The 15,677-nt window shown below is 63.0% G+C and overlaps 7 protein-coding genes across 7 annotated transcripts; 3 read left to right on the top strand and 4 right to left on the bottom strand.

Moving 5' to 3' along the window:
* Nucleotides 1–173: 173 nt before the first annotated feature.
* Nucleotides 174–1,546, bottom strand: LOC62_04G005422 (uncharacterized protein; the record flags this gene model as incomplete). Its single annotated transcript, XM_062771955.1, has 6 exons — nt 174–503; nt 527–820; nt 854–956; nt 998–1,077; nt 1,111–1,214; nt 1,252–1,546. 6 exons carry the CDS (start codon nt 1,544–1,546, stop codon nt 174–176), a joined length of 1,206 nt encoding a protein of 401 aa, XP_062627939.1.
* A 676-nt stretch (nt 1,547–2,222) lies between these two features.
* Nucleotides 2,223–4,188, top strand: LOC62_04G005421 (uncharacterized protein; the record flags this gene model as incomplete). Its single annotated transcript, XM_062771954.1, has 2 exons — nt 2,223–3,510; nt 3,545–4,188. The coding sequence occupies 2 exons, from the start codon at nt 2,223–2,225 to the stop codon at nt 4,186–4,188; spliced, it is 1,932 nt and encodes a 643-aa protein (XP_062627938.1).
* An 888-nt stretch (nt 4,189–5,076) lies between these two features.
* yakc_1 (Aldo-keto reductase yakc [NADP(+)]) lies at nt 5,077–6,182 on the top strand (the record flags this gene model as incomplete). Its single annotated transcript, XM_062771953.1, has 3 exons — nt 5,077–5,578; nt 5,628–5,769; nt 5,837–6,182. 3 exons carry the CDS (start codon nt 5,077–5,079, stop codon nt 6,180–6,182), a joined length of 990 nt encoding a protein of 329 aa, XP_062627937.1.
* Nucleotides 6,183–6,257: 75 nt separating this feature from the next.
* PA2218 (putative protein) lies at nt 6,258–7,277 on the bottom strand (the record flags this gene model as incomplete). The annotated part of the gene is made up of 2 exons (XM_062771952.1): nt 6,258–6,956; nt 7,005–7,277. The coding sequence occupies 2 exons, from the start codon at nt 7,275–7,277 to the stop codon at nt 6,258–6,260; spliced, it is 972 nt and encodes a 323-aa protein (XP_062627936.1).
* Nucleotides 7,278–8,095: 818 nt separating this feature from the next.
* ryh1 (GTP-binding protein ryh1) lies at nt 8,096–9,294 on the top strand (the record flags this gene model as incomplete). Its single annotated transcript, XM_062771951.1, has 8 exons — nt 8,096–8,221; nt 8,300–8,339; nt 8,375–8,443; nt 8,492–8,495; nt 8,565–8,568; nt 8,617–8,689; nt 8,728–9,003; nt 9,236–9,294. The coding sequence occupies 8 exons, from the start codon at nt 8,096–8,098 to the stop codon at nt 9,292–9,294; spliced, it is 651 nt and encodes a 216-aa protein (XP_062627935.1).
* Nucleotides 9,295–9,562: 268 nt separating this feature from the next.
* On the bottom strand, nt 9,563–12,018 carry SPAC1F7.11c_2 (putative transcriptional regulatory protein; the record flags this gene model as incomplete). Its single annotated transcript, XM_062771950.1, has 5 exons — nt 11,775–12,018; nt 11,154–11,720; nt 10,965–11,107; nt 10,408–10,908; nt 9,563–10,356 (listed from the first exon to the last, which is right to left on the bottom strand). The coding sequence occupies exons 1-5, from the start codon at nt 11,909–11,911 to the stop codon at nt 9,563–9,565; spliced, it is 2,142 nt and encodes a 713-aa protein (XP_062627934.1). The 5' UTR covers nt 11,912–12,018.
* Nucleotides 12,019–12,959: 941 nt separating this feature from the next.
* Nucleotides 12,960–15,651, bottom strand: mfs1_1 (MFS glucose transporter mfs1; the record flags this gene model as incomplete). Its single annotated transcript, XM_062771949.1, has 17 exons — nt 12,960–13,131; nt 13,193–13,453; nt 13,488–13,553; nt 13,605–13,716; nt 13,756–13,883; nt 13,932–14,135; nt 14,299–14,316; nt 14,363–14,468; nt 14,504–14,630; nt 14,666–14,787; nt 14,829–14,905; nt 14,945–14,973; nt 15,019–15,187; nt 15,226–15,257; nt 15,298–15,328; nt 15,465–15,475; nt 15,572–15,651. 16 exons carry the CDS (start codon nt 15,649–15,651, stop codon nt 13,203–13,205), a joined length of 1,563 nt encoding a protein of 520 aa, XP_062627933.1. The 3' UTR covers nt 12,960–13,131; nt 13,193–13,202.
* Between the last annotated feature and the right edge of the window lie 26 nt (nt 15,652–15,677).

The raw sequence follows: 15,677 nt of genomic DNA, 5'->3' as shown, positions 1-15,677 counted from the left end.
AAGTGGGGAATGCAAGAAAATAGACATTGGAAAGTCTTGGCGCGATGATGAGGATCGTGTTTTGGTGGTCGGTGAGGTAATGGCGGGCGGCGGGCAATGTGTGCCTCCTCCATGTGGCAGATTGAAGCACGTTGAGGACTGAAGCACAGCGGTGCACTCACCAACCCATCTCCTCACCACCGACTCCAGAAGTGCCGCCGTGGTGCAGAGGCCACCTGTGTAGCATGCGGGTCCACCAGTGCCAAGCCTTGCGCAGGCTGGTAGAACGAGCCGAGAGATTGCACGTGGGTGAAGCGTCCTTCTCCATAGAGTCCTGGATACGTTGCCGGCCCGGAGGTCGGGATTTCGCCCCGGGCAATGGCGGCGGCTGTTGGGCTCCAGCGAGACGAGCGATAAGGGTTGAGCTGGGAGTCGGGGTTATCCCTCAGGAACTGCTCCTGGTCACGGGCCGAGAGCCGGGAGAACGCGAGCGCCTCTGTGGGGTCAGAATGAAATCTCGGTGACTGCTCGATTTGACTGAACTCACCTCGGCGCGGCGCTGCCGCCGCTTGCGGAGCCACCATGTCCCGAGGGCAATGGAGAGGACAAGCAGGACCATTCCGCCAAGCCCCAACCCGAGCCCGAGGCGCTCATTCTCGTGTGATGGCTCGGCGGGGAGAGGTCCGGGCTGGTTGGTGCTGACCGCCATGAAGACCGTGTATCTATCCGTCGGTTGCGGGTCTACCGGTCTGGCACTGGTCGGGTACGGTCTCACGGAGAGCGAGTATGTGGCAAAGAAGGAGCGTTGCTTTTGAATAGGGAGCATACAGGTGCCGTTGGTCTGCGGTCAGATGTGGCGCCTCGCGCAGCTTACAATCGTCGGCTGTGACCGTGTGTCGTTGACAACGAACATGTGCCACCCAGGTTTAGAGAACTTGAAGCCCCACGCATACGGGTAGTTGAACACTGCCTGGCTCCTGGGTAGTTCAGCAAGTGCGACACGCCCATTAGCACCTACGAACACAAGAGGTCACCAACTACAGCCCTTGACCCGTTCCCCGTCGGATCCAAGCTGCCGACAGGAGGGAAGATGTCCACCTGCAAGTCAGCTCCACACTGCGATCGACGTACAGAACGATTTGGCAAGATCACCACTGAGGACACTTCTCTCAACCATCCAGGGACAATCTCGCTTGGTCGTCCAGAATCCACAAAGCCGAACTGGTAGGAGAGGTCTGGCGGGTTAGAGGGAGGACGGCTACAATAACCCACTTGTGTAGAGCTGGTAGATTGGGTTGGGCACGATGAGACCGATGATGTTGGCCACGGGAACTGTGGGGACGGGGACTAGTCCAGTGGTGTATGACACTGATGTGGGTAGCGGTGAGAGACTAGAAGCCGAAGTTGTCGTCTTGGGTCCATTGAACAGTGTCGGGATGGAGGTGGTGGACGTCACTTGCCGTGGCGCCAACCTTCCTTGGGAGGCATCAGTCGTTGCAGGGGACTCGAAATGGCCATTGACCCCGACGAGCTGAATCAACCATGCGATGAGGAGTAGATGCAGCATCATAAATGTAGAGTGGGTTGTTGTTGTTGGAACATGGGAGATGGAGGGTGGAGTGGCGAGATGGTGAGTCGCTGAGAAGCAGTGATGGGGCGCGTGCACATTACACTGAGCACTGATCGCCTGGTGCGGGCCAAACACGCACAACACGAGGCAGGGTGAGGGATGGTGGTGAGTGTACATGATGGTGTTGCATGCACTTGCAGTTAGACACATGAGGCCAATGTCTACATGGTGCATGTCATGGTGGCACGCGAGCACTTGCGAGCATACTTGACCTCGACGAGTTGATCTCGACATTGAATGTCTCACCATGGTCCATGTCCACCCACCATCTCCGCAGCGTGACACGCAGGTCACCCCTTGTTTATATTGACAAAAGAGGGAAATGCCTTGTAATGTTGAGTGATGCACTGCTGGCAGCTGCTGGCAGCCCCGAGCGTCGCGCGCAACAGTCGTCTGTCTCATCGCACGGGCCAGCTAGTAAACACCCACCACCCACCATCCACCACACGACCCACCCACCCCCGCCGCGACTGACTTTCTTTCCCCCCCCCTTCCCCCCCTCCAATCACTTTAACCCTTCTCATCCTCCCCGCTCGCACCTCCTCTCACCCAAAATACAAGACCAATGCGCGAACAACCCCCAGTTCGCACATTCTCCACTCTCCCACCTAGCATGCTCGGTCTCACAGACTCGCCGAGCCAGCTCGCCAACTTGAACCTCGCTAGCCGGCGCGACCGCCGCGAGGGGACCAAGCCGTCGCCGAGCCCCCTCCGCCCGGTCCCCGAGTCGGAGGCCTTACCACCCCAGCTCCGCCCGCGTATCCGCCAGATGGTGGCCAGCAACGCCGCCCACTCGCTCATGCCGCCCCCGGCCTCGCCGCGCGCCAAGCCCCGTCCCTCGGTCGCGGCCGTGGCGCAGCGCTCACAGGTCACCAACATGATCTCGGCGTGGAGCGCCAAGACGCCGGCGGGGGCTAGCCCAACGCCCACTGTCCCTCCCATGCCGCCTAGCCCGTCGCCGTCGCGCTTGGCCGCGTGGCGTGAGGAGCGTGAGCCGGCCTCACCGCTGCCAGCTTCGTCGGTCACATCGACCCCGGCGAGGAAGAAGACCGTGCCGGTGGTCCCTACCGAGACCTTTGCGACTGCAGCACCTGAAGCTGTGGTCGCGCGAGCCGCCCTCAAGCCCGTGATGGCACGGGTTGGCGCCCCCGCCGCCCGACCAAACAGCACGTTCAACCCCCTCGAACCACCAAACGGCATCACTCAACTTCAAGCTCGCGTGCCCGTGGTCATCAGCAAGCGGACCGAGCTGCCCAGCAAGTCGGTGCCCCGCGATACCTTGCCAGCCAAGACACCGCAGGTGCGCACTCGCCCGACCTCGGTGGCGATACCAACCACGACTACCGTTTTTCCACCTCAAGTCTCCCCTGTTCGCCCAACGCGCACGACCACCCGCCCCGTTACCCCGGCCGACTCGCGCCCCGAGTCGCGTGCAAGCTCGCGCAGCACCGTGGCGGCAGCAAAGGCTATGTTTGAGGCGCCATCCCTTCCTCCTTCCCCGGCTCCCCCAACCACCCCACGCTCGCGTGTGGCGGAGCGGGTCGCAGCTTTCTCGCAGTCTCAGTCGCGTCCTGTGTCACCTACGCCTGCTCCCACCAAACAGCCCCTCTCTCCGACTCCCACCAGGGCGCGTCCTAAGAGTATGATTGAGCCGAAGGCTCCTGAGCATACGGAGCAGCCCACTCGGCCCGCGCCTCAACTGGCGGAGAACCGTCGCGTCGTCAACACCCCCGAGAGGAACCAGCCCCGTCAGGTACTGAAGGTGGCACAGGACGTCAAGCCCGTGAACCCGCCTGAGCAGAAGAATAAGACTGGGTGGATCGAGTGGAAGCCCAGTGCCACGTACGATGCCGACGCCCAGGGTGAGCGTCTGACACTCGACAATGAAGACCGCGAGATCGGTGAGGTACTAGGTAGTGATGTTGCTGACTCCAGCCATGCCCCCCACCACGCCGACAACGAGGGCTCGAGCCGACTCGCGCGGCATCACAACTGTCAATGTTGGTGTCCGCCCGCGCCTGCACCCAAGCCGGAAAGACCAGGTTCTTGCAAACAACCTCCCCGACACCAGCATCCAGCTCGCCTCTCCACGCACGCCATTGGCCAAGACCGAGACCGAGGGCGACGAGGAGAACGCACCTGGTGTTGTGGTGGACCCCCGCATTGAAGCAGCCAAGGGCGACTACTCCATCTGGGTGTCGGCCCACCCAGAGCGCGAAGAGGGTATGGGGTCGTCCCGTATGTGGGTTCCGCAAAGCCGTACCCTTGCGCGAGCGACGCAAGAGATGGCCGAAGCAGCCAAGGAGGAGCTCAGGATGACTCAGAACGATGCCGACCGTGCTGTACGTGCCCTCGCCGAGACGTCGGCCGCATCCGAGTATCACACAGCCCAAGGCACCCCGCACGACCCTCGATATGCCCACAATCCGTGGTACTACAACCAGGGCTACTACTACGACCCGGCGGCCTACCAGGAGCAGTACGGCGAGTACGACGAGTACTACAGCGGCGCCCAGGGATACTACTACGACCCGTACTGGGGCTACCAGTACGCCCCCGCCGGGCCAGGCGCGAGGTGAGCAATTCTGAGATCGTTGTCCGCCGGCGCTGACCAACCAGCTACTCATCGATGCACCGTGCCGGTGCTTGGACGCAAGACCAGATGACGCAGCAGCAGCCGACCCAAGATCCGTAAGTCCCCTGTCGCGCGAGATCCGACGAGTGCTAATCAGCAAAGGAATGCGCCTGGCGCGCAGGAAAGTGGAGGCCAGTATCCCATGCCTCAATTTGTGCAGCACTACGAGCCCAGACGCGCACCTCCACCAGGTCCGACGCACCCAGCCGCCCAACTCGACCGGTCACATGCCCGCCGCTGAGCGGCAAGCTGGCGTCATGCCGCGATACCGAGTCTCCTGTCCACGGATATCCGCTAGCCATTACCCACCACTCACGAGTGTAGATACATTGAGCGCTTGAGCGCATTTACGACCATCACGAGAAGAAGTTGTTTGTTAAGAGGTTTATAGTATGCATAGGGTGCGTGTTGGGGTGGGGTGGGGGAGGGGAGATGGCCGGGGGGCCGGTTGTAGGCAGTCCGCCGCGGTGGGTGTCGGCGGTTCGGTCCTAATCGCACGGTCAGCTTGGGGGTCACTGGGTGGGCCGCAACAGCGCAAATGCAAGCACTGCTGTCCGCATGCGAGAGCTAAACAACCCATACAAGTCCTAACGGGTTCCTCCGACTCCTGGCTAATCCAGGATATCCTCTGCGTTAAGCCGTCTTGCCGCGGCACACAAAGCCGCTGTCGCGTTAGATCGAGTGGAGGTGGCATCTCAAGTGGAGGCGCGCACGAGTGGAGGTAGGCATCCCGAACGCGTATAAGACGAGACGACGCGACGCAGTCTCGACGCCCACACGCATCTACCTACTTCACTGCATCCCCACCGACGAGCACCCACCCAGCACAACAATGGTCAAGTTTGCAAAGTTCGCCAACATCGAGGTCCCCGTGCCGGGCTTCGGCGCAATGGGCATGTCTGCGGCCTTCGGGCCGGCCAACGACGACGAGAGCCTCAAGGTGCTCAAGCACGCAGTGGACATTGGCTGCACGTTCTGGGACAGCGCGGTGGTGTACGGCTCGGGCCACAACGAGAGCCTGCTCGGGCGCTTCTTTGCTGAGAACCCCGGCGCCCGCGAGAAGGTGTTCGTCGCGAGCAAGTGCGGCTTCGACTGCATGAATGGCGGCGGGTACTCCACCGTGACGAACAAGCCCGCCCACATCGCCGAGTACATCGAGGGCACTCGCTCCCGGCTCGGGTCATACCCCGACCTGTACTACCTCCACCGGATCGACGAGAACACGCCCTTGGAGGAGAGCATCCCCGCCCTGGCGCGCCTGAGGGCCGAGGGCAAGACGCGGTTTATCGGCCTGAGCGAGTGTAGTGCTGCTACGCTGCGCAAGGCGGACGCGAGTGAGTGGGCGTGGGTAGGGGTGGGGACGATGACTGACACACTGCCCAGTCGCACACATCGACGCCGTGCAGATCGAGTACTCTCCCTGGGAGACGGGCCACGAGCGTAACGGCCTCATCGCGACGGCCAAGGAGCTCGGCGTGGCGGTCGTCGCGTTCTCGCCGCTTGGTCGCGGTGTCTTGACGGGCAAGTGAGTGGCGTCGTCCTTCTCCTCCCCACACCGCAGGCTCGCTCGCTGACGCTCGCTCCTCGCCTAGGTTCACCCAAGCCTCCGACTTCACAGGCCAAGGTGACATGCGGCACGCGCTTCCGCGCTTCTCGGAGGAAAACTACCCGCACAACGTCAAGCTCGTGCACGCCATCGAGGCGATCGCGGCGAAGAAGGGCTGCACGCCCGGCCAGTTGAGTCTGGCGTGGGTCGTCGCGCAGGGCGCCATCCCTATCCCGGGCACGCGCAACGCCGGTCGGCTCGACGAGAACTTTGGGAGCCGGGATGTCGACTTGACGACTGAGGAGGTGGCGGAGATTAATGCTGCTATTGCGGGGCAGGAGCTCAAGGGGGAGCGTTATCACGCGCCGATGATGAAGCTTGTGGGGAAGTAGGCTGACATTGCGTATGCAAACTGTGGCCATTTGATTCATTCTGGTACATACTCTGTTCGCTGTAACTCAACCCGTTTAGTGCGCGTTGAACCACTCGGCAATCTTGCCCGCGGTGCGGTCGACGATATCCGGCGAGTCGTAGTACTGGAAGTGGTTGACGTCATTATCCCACACGAGCTTCTTGTCCTTGGTCGGGATGGAGTCGAAGTGGCGCTTCGCCGCAGCAGAGTTCATGCACATGTCGCCGTGGATGATGAGTGCGGGGGTGTTGAGCTTGCTCACGCCCTCGACGGTGGAGTAGTCGAAGTGGTCCAGGTCCGACATGATGGCGTACTTGTTCTCCCAGCCCTTGAGCGTCCACGGGCCGTACCAGGACCACACGAGCGGGCCGGGCAGTCCGGCGTCGGAGCCCTTGACGCGGTCGCCGAGCTCGGGCGCGACCAAGGGCGCGTAGACCACCTCGCCGGTGGACTCGTACTTGTCCTTGGCGGCCTGGGCGCGCGCGAGCCGGTCAGAGAGAAGCTTCTCGCGCTCCTGCTCCGTTGGCGCAGTTGCCTCGTCGAACGGGTTCAAGGTCACGCCGGCCGCGATCATGAACAGGTCCGTCTCGCGGTCTCGGAAGTAGCCCGTGACGCTGGCGACGGCGCGAATACGCTTGTCGTATGAGGCCACGTCGAGGAGCTCGGGTCCACCTTGGCAGATGCCGGCGGCGTAGATCCGCTTGGCGTCCACCTGGGGAAGGGACTCGAGGTACGTGATGGCCGACACGGCGTCCTGTGGCGGGTGTCAGTGTGCCTTGTCAGAGAGTTTGGCCACACCCACCTCATTCTTCATCTTGGGGTTCTCGAGGCGACGCGGGGTGCCGGTACTCTCGCCGACGGTGCGCGGGTCAAACGCAAGTGCGACATAACCCTCGTCCGCGAGCCGGCAGGCATAGTGCAGCGGTGCTTGCTCCTTCTGGAACGAGTAGGGGCCCAGGAGGACCACGGCGGGGAAAGGGGCCTTGCCGTTGGGCGTGCAGAGAATGCCGGCGCACGTCTCGCCGTGCGACGGAAAGGTGGTGCGCGTGGTGGTGTAGTTGCCGTTGTGGACCATTGTGTGGGTGGGTCTGTTGGGTTGTGCTGGTGTCGAGTTGCAGTGGTTGAGTTGGACTGGTCGGCGCCGACATACCCGCTTATATGCCTATCGCCCCCGCCCCCCTCCACCACGTCCGAGACGCATCGCCGACGGCCCTCCACTGCCCTAGCCGTCGTATAGTCCTATAGCAACGGTATGCTTCGCCTCACTTGGCGGGAGGTGTGGGAAGACATACCGAAGTGCCACTAGACCACCTCCACTCTAGTTAACTAGTTGCTCTTGGCGCACGTGACCTATTCGGCGCCGTCGGCCTGGTGGAGGCCCGCTGGCGAACCTCCACTCGGCGATTCGGTGCGCGGGGAACGCTCTTGCTTGGCGGGTCAATGGGGTGGGGAGTGAAGATTTAGTACGCTGGACGCATGCATGCTTTCTGGCCGGGGAGCTGGCACAAGTAACACATGGCAAGCACTTCGTGGGCCACACCCACACCCACACCCCCCACACACGCGCCACCGTGCCACCCTGCACACTGGCCAACGCGTCGCGGACCCAAAATCCCACGTGGAAATGCTCCCGTCGCCGCCCAACCCGTTGGATGCGATGACCCCCCCCCCTTGGCTGCGGTGCTGGGTGCCGCGTGTTTCGTCGACGTCGAGTGCAGCATCGACTTCGAGCGTGTGATCGTGTACTCTACGTCGACGACGACAACTCTTTCTCACATCGACCTATTACTTCTCATCTCTCGACGCGCTCAGGATTGAGCGTACCGAACCGAACGGCTACTTGCGCCAGACCCGACCGGACCCATCCACCCCTACCCCCACCGCCCAACACCCATGTCCGCACCTACACCAGACGCCGCGGCGCCGGGCGGCTCGACCTCGTCGTCGCTGCTCAAGAAGTTCAAGCTCGTCTTCCTCGGCGAGCAGAGCGTGGGCAAGACGTCGCTCATCACGCGCTTTGTACGTGTTCTGGCGTTGATCGGGGGCTTGTGCCCTCCCTAGCGCGCCGACGCCTTGACGCGTGCTGACACGGCCCAGATGTACGACACGTTTGACAACACGTACCAGGCGACGATTGGTGGGTATGCTGCAATACGCAACAGCTGATCGTAGGCATCGACTTCCTGTCCAAAACAATGTACCTCGAGGACCGGACGGTGCGGTTGCAACTCTGGGACACTGGTGCGTCGTCGTGTCGTGGAGCTAGCGAGGCCGAGCTGACATTTGCAGCTGGGTGAGGGCGTCTGTGCGGCGGGCGGGCTTGGACACGAGAGCTAACCACGTCTGACCTTGCCGACTGCAGACAAGTGAGCCTAGCCCATGTGCGCGCGGACTGCCCACTGACTCACACGCAGGAACGCTTCCGTTCCCTCATCCCGTCGTACATCCGAGATTCATCAGTCGCGGTGATTGTCTATGACATTACGAGTGGGTCGAACCTCCTGGCTCGGTTCTGACACGACCAGGCCGCGCATCCTTCCTCAACACGACCAAGTGGGTCGACGACGTGCGCAACGAGCGCGGCGACGACGTCATCATCGTGCTCGTCGGCAACAAGACCGACCTGAACGACAAGCGCCAGGTGACTCCCGAGGACCTCGACAAGCGGGCCAAGGAGCTCGGCGTGATGAGCATTGAGACGAGCGCAAAGGCCGGGCACAACGTCAAGGCGCTGTTCAAGAAGATTGCGCTGGCGCTGCCTGGTGGCAATGCGGACGCTGGGGCTGCGGCCGCAAATCAGAGTGAGTGGGAGTCGGCGCGAGCGGGGAATGGGAACCCAGGCATGATGCGGGGCGAGAGGCGGCAGGCAGAACTGGCGCGATGTGGAGCGCGCGCTGGCGACGAAACAGCTCGCAGACGAAACGCGGATGAGGGGCGTTACCGGGCACACTGGCATAAGCGAGATGCTCAAGCCCTCGTCACATCGATCCATCTCCACAAACACGTTGGCACCACACGCTAACACCCCCTCAGAGATCGACGTCTCCGCGCCCGCCGAGGAGATCCCCTCGGCTTCGTCGTGCGCGTGCTAGGCTAGTGCGACGGCACCCTTATACCAAGACGAAAACGGATATCCTGATACGCAACATTTCGCGCACTGTGGCACGCACGGGACCACGAGGACATGGTTGTTTTGATAATGAAGGTAAAGGTGATGGTGATGATGGGTGATAGATTGTGACGGGGCATGAGATTACGTTGCGGCTTTTATCAGCTGCTGCTGCACAGACATGGTGACCACTGCAGTATCCATGCGACGACATACTACGTACAACAAACGTACAACTCATACAAAGTGGGCTATGCCCACTGGGGGGCGGGTTCAAACTGCCCCAGGATGGGTGGCAGGTGCAAGTCGGAGCCCTTGGCGGTGAGGACCGACGCGGTGTCGGGCCACAGGGGCAAGTGGTTACCTCCGGGAATCGCGTCGTCGACCTTATTGTTGGCCGCCTTGCTCTCCTCGACGGAGGGCTTGGCGCGTTCAGCGGGGAACAGCAGACGATCAAGCACCTCGTCGTCGGAGCGCGCCTTCTCGTCGCTGCTCGCGCTGCCGGGACGGCTGTGGCGGATACTCTGCGCGCGCTGGACGTGCTCCAACCTGTCCCGCGCACGCCGCCTCAACCCCAACAACGTCCCCAGGCCCTCCTTGACGCGACACCCGTCCCGCGCCGCAGCAGACAGATCACACACGATCGACAGCCCTGAAAAAGCAGGCGTCGCGAACCCGCACGTCGGCGCCTCGATCGCGATGGCCGCGAGGCACACCGCGGCAGAGAAGACATGGAACCAGAAGAACCACCACCGCTCGGCGAGCGCAGGAGAGTAAAGTACAAGCTGTTTCACGACCTGCACGATCTCCTGCGCGCTCTCGTACAGCGCCACGAAGGAGCCGGAGAAGGGGCTCTGGGACGGCGCGAGCGGGTTCGTCTTGAGCGCCTGCACGAACGCCGCGCGGTTCAGGTGCAGCCGCGTCTCGGCGATGAGCAGGCGGATGCCGAGGCGCTGCAGGACGAGGTGCGGGTGTTGGTCGGTGTCGAGGGGCAGGTCCTGGATCGCGACATTGGACATGAGTGATTCGGGGAGGGTTCGGCGGACTGGCGGGGGCGTCAGCAGCATGCTACCGGCTGGAGCTGTGTGCCACTTACACTCCTGTAGCTGCCCGTCAAGCTCGACAACCGTCGCATACGACACGGGCGTCGGCTGGACCTGCACGTCGATGACCGCCTCGAGCATGCGCACGAGGCGGTGCTTGGCGGCATGATACCCCGACTCGTCGGGCAGGCTATCACTGCGCTCGAGGAACCTAGTGTCCGCATGGCGGTTGCTCAGGCCGCACGGCCTGCCGAAGCTGAGCGCCTGGGTACGGTCGTACTCCATCAGTTCCCAGAAGAGCACGCGGCGCTCGTCGACCTCGGCGGGGGAGAGGCCGAACGCCGCGCCGTCGCGGTGCAGGCCGACGCTCTGCGCGCTCTTGATAGCGCTGCCGAGGATAGTCCAGTAGCGCTCTGCGCCGTCTGCGTCGTTGTCGTTGAGGATGTACGTCCCCAGTAGGACTTGGGCCTGGACTAGCGCGACGCTGGGCTTCGAGGGGGACCGGTGGAGGATGTCCTGGGCTATGAGGAAGAGCTCGCGGCCGCGCGGGTGGACTGGGGAGCGAGCGCGTCAGCGCGAGCTTGCACAAAGCGTCGGGAAGGAAGCTTACATGGCGCGCGCGCAATGTCGAATAGAACCCCCAACGCCATGGCGAGGAACACACACGCCAGCGCATGTGGCGCCGTCGCCGCGTCGGGGTCATAAGCGCTGGCCAAGTACGCATCCAGCGTCGCCCTCGGGATCGTCTGGTGTCTGCCTTGGTCAGCTCCATCAACCCCCCACATCACATGCCACGCACATCCAGTTAACGTGGTCCCAGTAGCTCTGGAGCATGTGCCCCGCCTCCTCCCAGGAGGGAAGGAAAGCCTTGGCGCGCGCGGCGCCGCTCTCGCTGCGCATCATGCTGGCCGCTTCGGGGCTCAGGCGGCGGGGCGCGGCGAACTGCCGCCCGTCAAAGGAAGTGGCCAGCGTCGGCAGCTGCGGGAGCACGGCGTCCCGCTCGCGGAGGTACGCGCTGCCTGCCAGACTGCCGACGTAGCGCGTCTCGCCTCCCGCGCCGCTCAACGTGCCCGGGGGCGCGATGATCTCGGCTTTGGGCAGCGGGGATATGCGCCGAATGGTCGGCGAGACGCGCGGCGACGCCGGCGGCCGGATGGGCGCGGCGTGCGCGTGACGCGATGATGCGCTAGACGACAGCGCCGCCTCGAGCACGGCTATCCGGTGCGCCATCTGCTCTTTACTCAGATCCTCCTGCTGCTTTGGTCTGGGCCGCTCGCGCTCAAGCACGCCCTCGGGACAGATGGACGCGCAGCCGCGCCGCTCGCACATGGTGCAAGGCCACACTTTAGAGCATTTCAGCTTGAGCCTGGGGTTGTCGTCAGCGTCGAGTTGAGGATCAAAGAGGGCATGGGCCACCCACCGGCGACACTCGGCACAAGAGTACCGCTTCCTCCCGCGCTTCTTCCTCTCCACGACGGGCGCGGACGCAAGCACGCGCGAGCTCGCGCTGCTGCTCTCCGGGCTGGGCGGCTTGGGCGCGATGGGGACCGGCGCCATTGTGTGTGGTGAAGTACAGTAGGTGGCAGTTGGCGCTGCCTCGCGCGTGCGTGCGCTGTATTAAGCGGCCGCGCGGCGTCGGCGATGCGAGCTACTGTAATGCGATGGCGTAGGCGAGGATACCAAGGAGGATCAGGCAGGATAGGACATAGGACATGTCGCGTGGTCGGGGGTGCTCCTTATCGCCCAGGCCAGGTGCCACGCCTGGCTGGACGCAGCTCGGCGCCCGCTGATTGGCTGCAGATAAACCGCGCCGACACCACATCCCGTAGTGCCATGCGCGCGTATGCTCGCGGCGCCGTAGCGTGTTGTCTGCGCCGCGCCGACGCCGAGAATGCGGAGAGCGGGGGGGCGGCGGGCGACGGGGCATGGGATGCGTGCCGGGAGGGGGTTGTCTGTTGTCGGGTGGCCTGGAGCAGCCACCACCCACCAAGAGCCACAGCCGCAGCCGCAGCCACGCCCACGGGCCGCCTGCAGCTCCCCACCTCTCCTCGTCCTGGGTACATCAGAAGCCCAAGCAACACTGCATGCTTGCTCGCTCCATCTCTTGCCCTCGCTACGCCCGCCCGCCTCGCACCACACCACACATGTATCACCCCGGCCCCCGCACCCCGCGCGATAACGCTATCGCCAGGCAGGCAGGCGCGCCAGCGCCACCGCAGCGTGTTGTCGCTCCTGCCTGTCCCGGCCCCGCTCGACCACGGCCTATTCTGAGCACCACTCGCATCCATCCATCACCGACGCCGAGGCGCTAGCGGCGTCGCCGTCGCATCCGATGCTTTCCGGCCTACTGCAATTGACGCCTTGCGGGGGATTGCGGGCGGAAGAGCACAAACACCCTCTTGCCGGCCGCTGATTCGCTGCAGATAGCACGACATCCGATCAGACATCCCCCCTCCTTGTTACCCGCCTTGCCGGACCACCCACTCGACCCAATCACACTCTGCTACAACTGCCGCGACGGCTGCTCCTCGACGCACGTCGGCGGATACAATCCCGATAATGCCGTTAGCAGCAGCTCCGGCACGCCGCCGGTGACGACAGTGACGCCAAACATGCATGTATAGAGTTCTATGCTACAGTTGCCTGCTGCGGCTACTACTCACGAGGCCCGACACCCGCGACGTATCCCCCGGTCAACGGCCGTGATTCGTCGTCGTCCACGTGCCCTTCGGCTGAAGCATCATCGCTGCTGCGCCCGCGCACGCCAGTATCAAGCCCTGCGGCCATATTAGCATCTCCTATCGGTTCTGGCAGCACTGTCGCACCACATGCACTCACTCGCGAGTTCCTATTGTTCCTCGGGGTCAATGGCCTTGTATCGGCCCCTGCCACCGTCGCGTCCGCTGCCGCTCCGGAACATGGCATCGGTCACGCGCCCAACCAGCGAGTTTTCCGCCCTCGCCGGCGTGCGCGAAAATGGTGCAGGCGAGGTGCCGCTGCCTCGTCGAGAGCCCTGGCGGCTGCCGCTCACGAGGGACGAGCTTTCAGACGCATCGATATCCGATTGGTCGTCGTCGTCATCGCCATATGGCGTTGATTCTGTTGTCAGCTATAACCGACGCGTATAACCCACCGTCGCCAAACAACCTGTCCATTTCCTCTAGCGGCACACCGCGCGTCTCGGGGTAGAGGAAGTAGACTAGAAGAATCAGCGCCGCCGGCGGTCATAGCTCTGCGATAGCCCACTCACCTAGGATAAACGACACGACGCAAAAGAACGCGTGCATGATGTACAGGCGCCACCCGATAAGCTGCTGGAACAGCGGGGTCGTGACCCCGACCCAGTAGTTTGCAATCCAGTTCTGAACAAAGTCAGCTTTGCCCGACGCAGCTAGGCTCACCGTCGCGGTTGATAGGGAAACACCCTTGGCCCGGAAAGGCAGTGGCATGATCTCGGGCGGGTAGAGCCACGGGATTGGGCCCCAGGACATGCCAAATGCCGCGTTGTAGATGATGACCCAGACGACGACTGGGAGGGTCAGCTGGTGCTCAAGGCGAATCTCACAGCGGCACTCACCGGCGTTGGGGGTGTACGACTGGTCGACGTAGATGAACCACCCGGTGGCTGTCAACGCCACAGCCATGGAGATGGCTCCAGTTAGGAGGATAGGCCGGCGGCCGACGGCGTCAGTGAGCCACCAGGGAGGGATGGACGCGGCGATGTAGAAGATGGCATTGATGCCCGTCATGAGGATGGCGTCGCGGCCGATCCAACCGGCTTCTGTGGGGTGTCAACATAGGTGATCGGCTGGACGAGACCCAACACCTACGTTCGAAGACCTGTGGAGCACGGGTGGTTAGTTCAGGACAGGTGGGGCCGCGCTCAGCGTACCAATGCTGCGGGAGTCAGCTAAAGTGGATATACAAGTGGTAGCAGCACTCACGAGCATAGTACGAGATGACTGACGGAGGGTTAGACGTCACCGCACCAAGGCCAACCCCACTCACCGTTGATCCCATTCAGCTGCGCAAACAGCTGACTACTCATAGCGATGAGCACGCGTCCACGGTATCGCGTCCACAAAGCCTTGTACGACCTGTCTCCGACCGCACGCTAGGGTCAGCTCCACGCTGCCACGAGCAACCCACATCCGCGAGCACGCCGTCCCGGATCTCATTGTACTCTTCCAGGACTTTGGGGTCGTCCTCGCCCGTGCCCGCAAAGTCAGAGATGACAGCCAGGCCCTCGGCGTCGCGGTCCGTGTCGATGAGGTAGCTTGTGTGAGCTGCTTGCAAAACATGGAGGCTTACCGAGGCGACTCGGGGCACACAAAGCTCCCGACCGCGAGGATGAGCCCGCCCCACACCTGGATCGAGAGCGGGAGGCGCCACGACCAGTTGGACTGGATGTAGCTGCACGCGTAGTCGATCCACTGGCGGGTGAGCGAGGCGATAGCAAAGCCAACAAACCCACCACAGACGACGCATAGCCAACAATGTTGCCCGTGAACTCGAGCGCGCCGAGGAAGCCGCGGTGGTCGGCGGGCGAGACTGCGAGTCAGCTACTCCCGCACACATCAGCAGACCCACTCTCGGCCTGGTAAATCGGCACGATCATGCTGCGCCGCGTCAGCGACGCCCGACACAGCCCGCGCCGCGCCCACCTCAACATGCCCACGCCGCAGCCGGAAATGAACCGCCCGACAACCATCATCAAGTACCCGTTAGTAGCCGTCTGCACGCAGCCGCCAGCGGAGAAGAGCACGGCGCCGAGACGCATCGTCCAGCGCCGGCCATACGTGTCGGCGAGGCGCGCGGCAAGGAGGGAGGTGACTTGCGTGAGCTTGCTTCACCGCGCTAGGCTAGCTCACTGAACGCGCCGATCTCGAGGATGGCGACCATGCTGGAGGGTCAGCTGACTCGACGCACCCATAGCTACCCACTTTCCGATCTGTGTCGCCGTCGGCTGGTTGACTGGCGTGAGCGTGCGACATCGTCAGACATACAATACGACCTGGCGTCAGCTTCCTCCCACACGCAAAGCTCACTTGAAATACGGCCCGGTGATTACGCCTGGCGTCAGCGCGACGAACAAGGGCAAGTAACTCACCAGACATGACGCTGTAGTCGCGGGGTTAGTATCGCGGTTGAGCGCCGCACCGCACGTACCCCTGGTCATATCTGCTGTTAGCTGCTGCTGCGTGTCTATCAGCTCACCCAAACAACCATACCCCGATCGAGAGGAACACGGAGGTCGAGTACAGGAGCGCGTTGCCGCGCAGCTTGGACTTGGACATGGTGGCTGATTATTAGAGAGTGTTGC

Source organism: Vanrija pseudolonga, chromosome 4, assembly GCF_020906515.1.
Source record: "Vanrija pseudolonga chromosome 4, complete sequence".
Lineage (NCBI taxonomy): Eukaryota > Fungi > Basidiomycota > Tremellomycetes > Trichosporonales > Trichosporonaceae > Vanrija > Vanrija pseudolonga.
The sequence above is the reverse complement of the archived record's forward strand: the minus strand, read 5'-3'. Positions and strand labels throughout refer to the sequence as shown.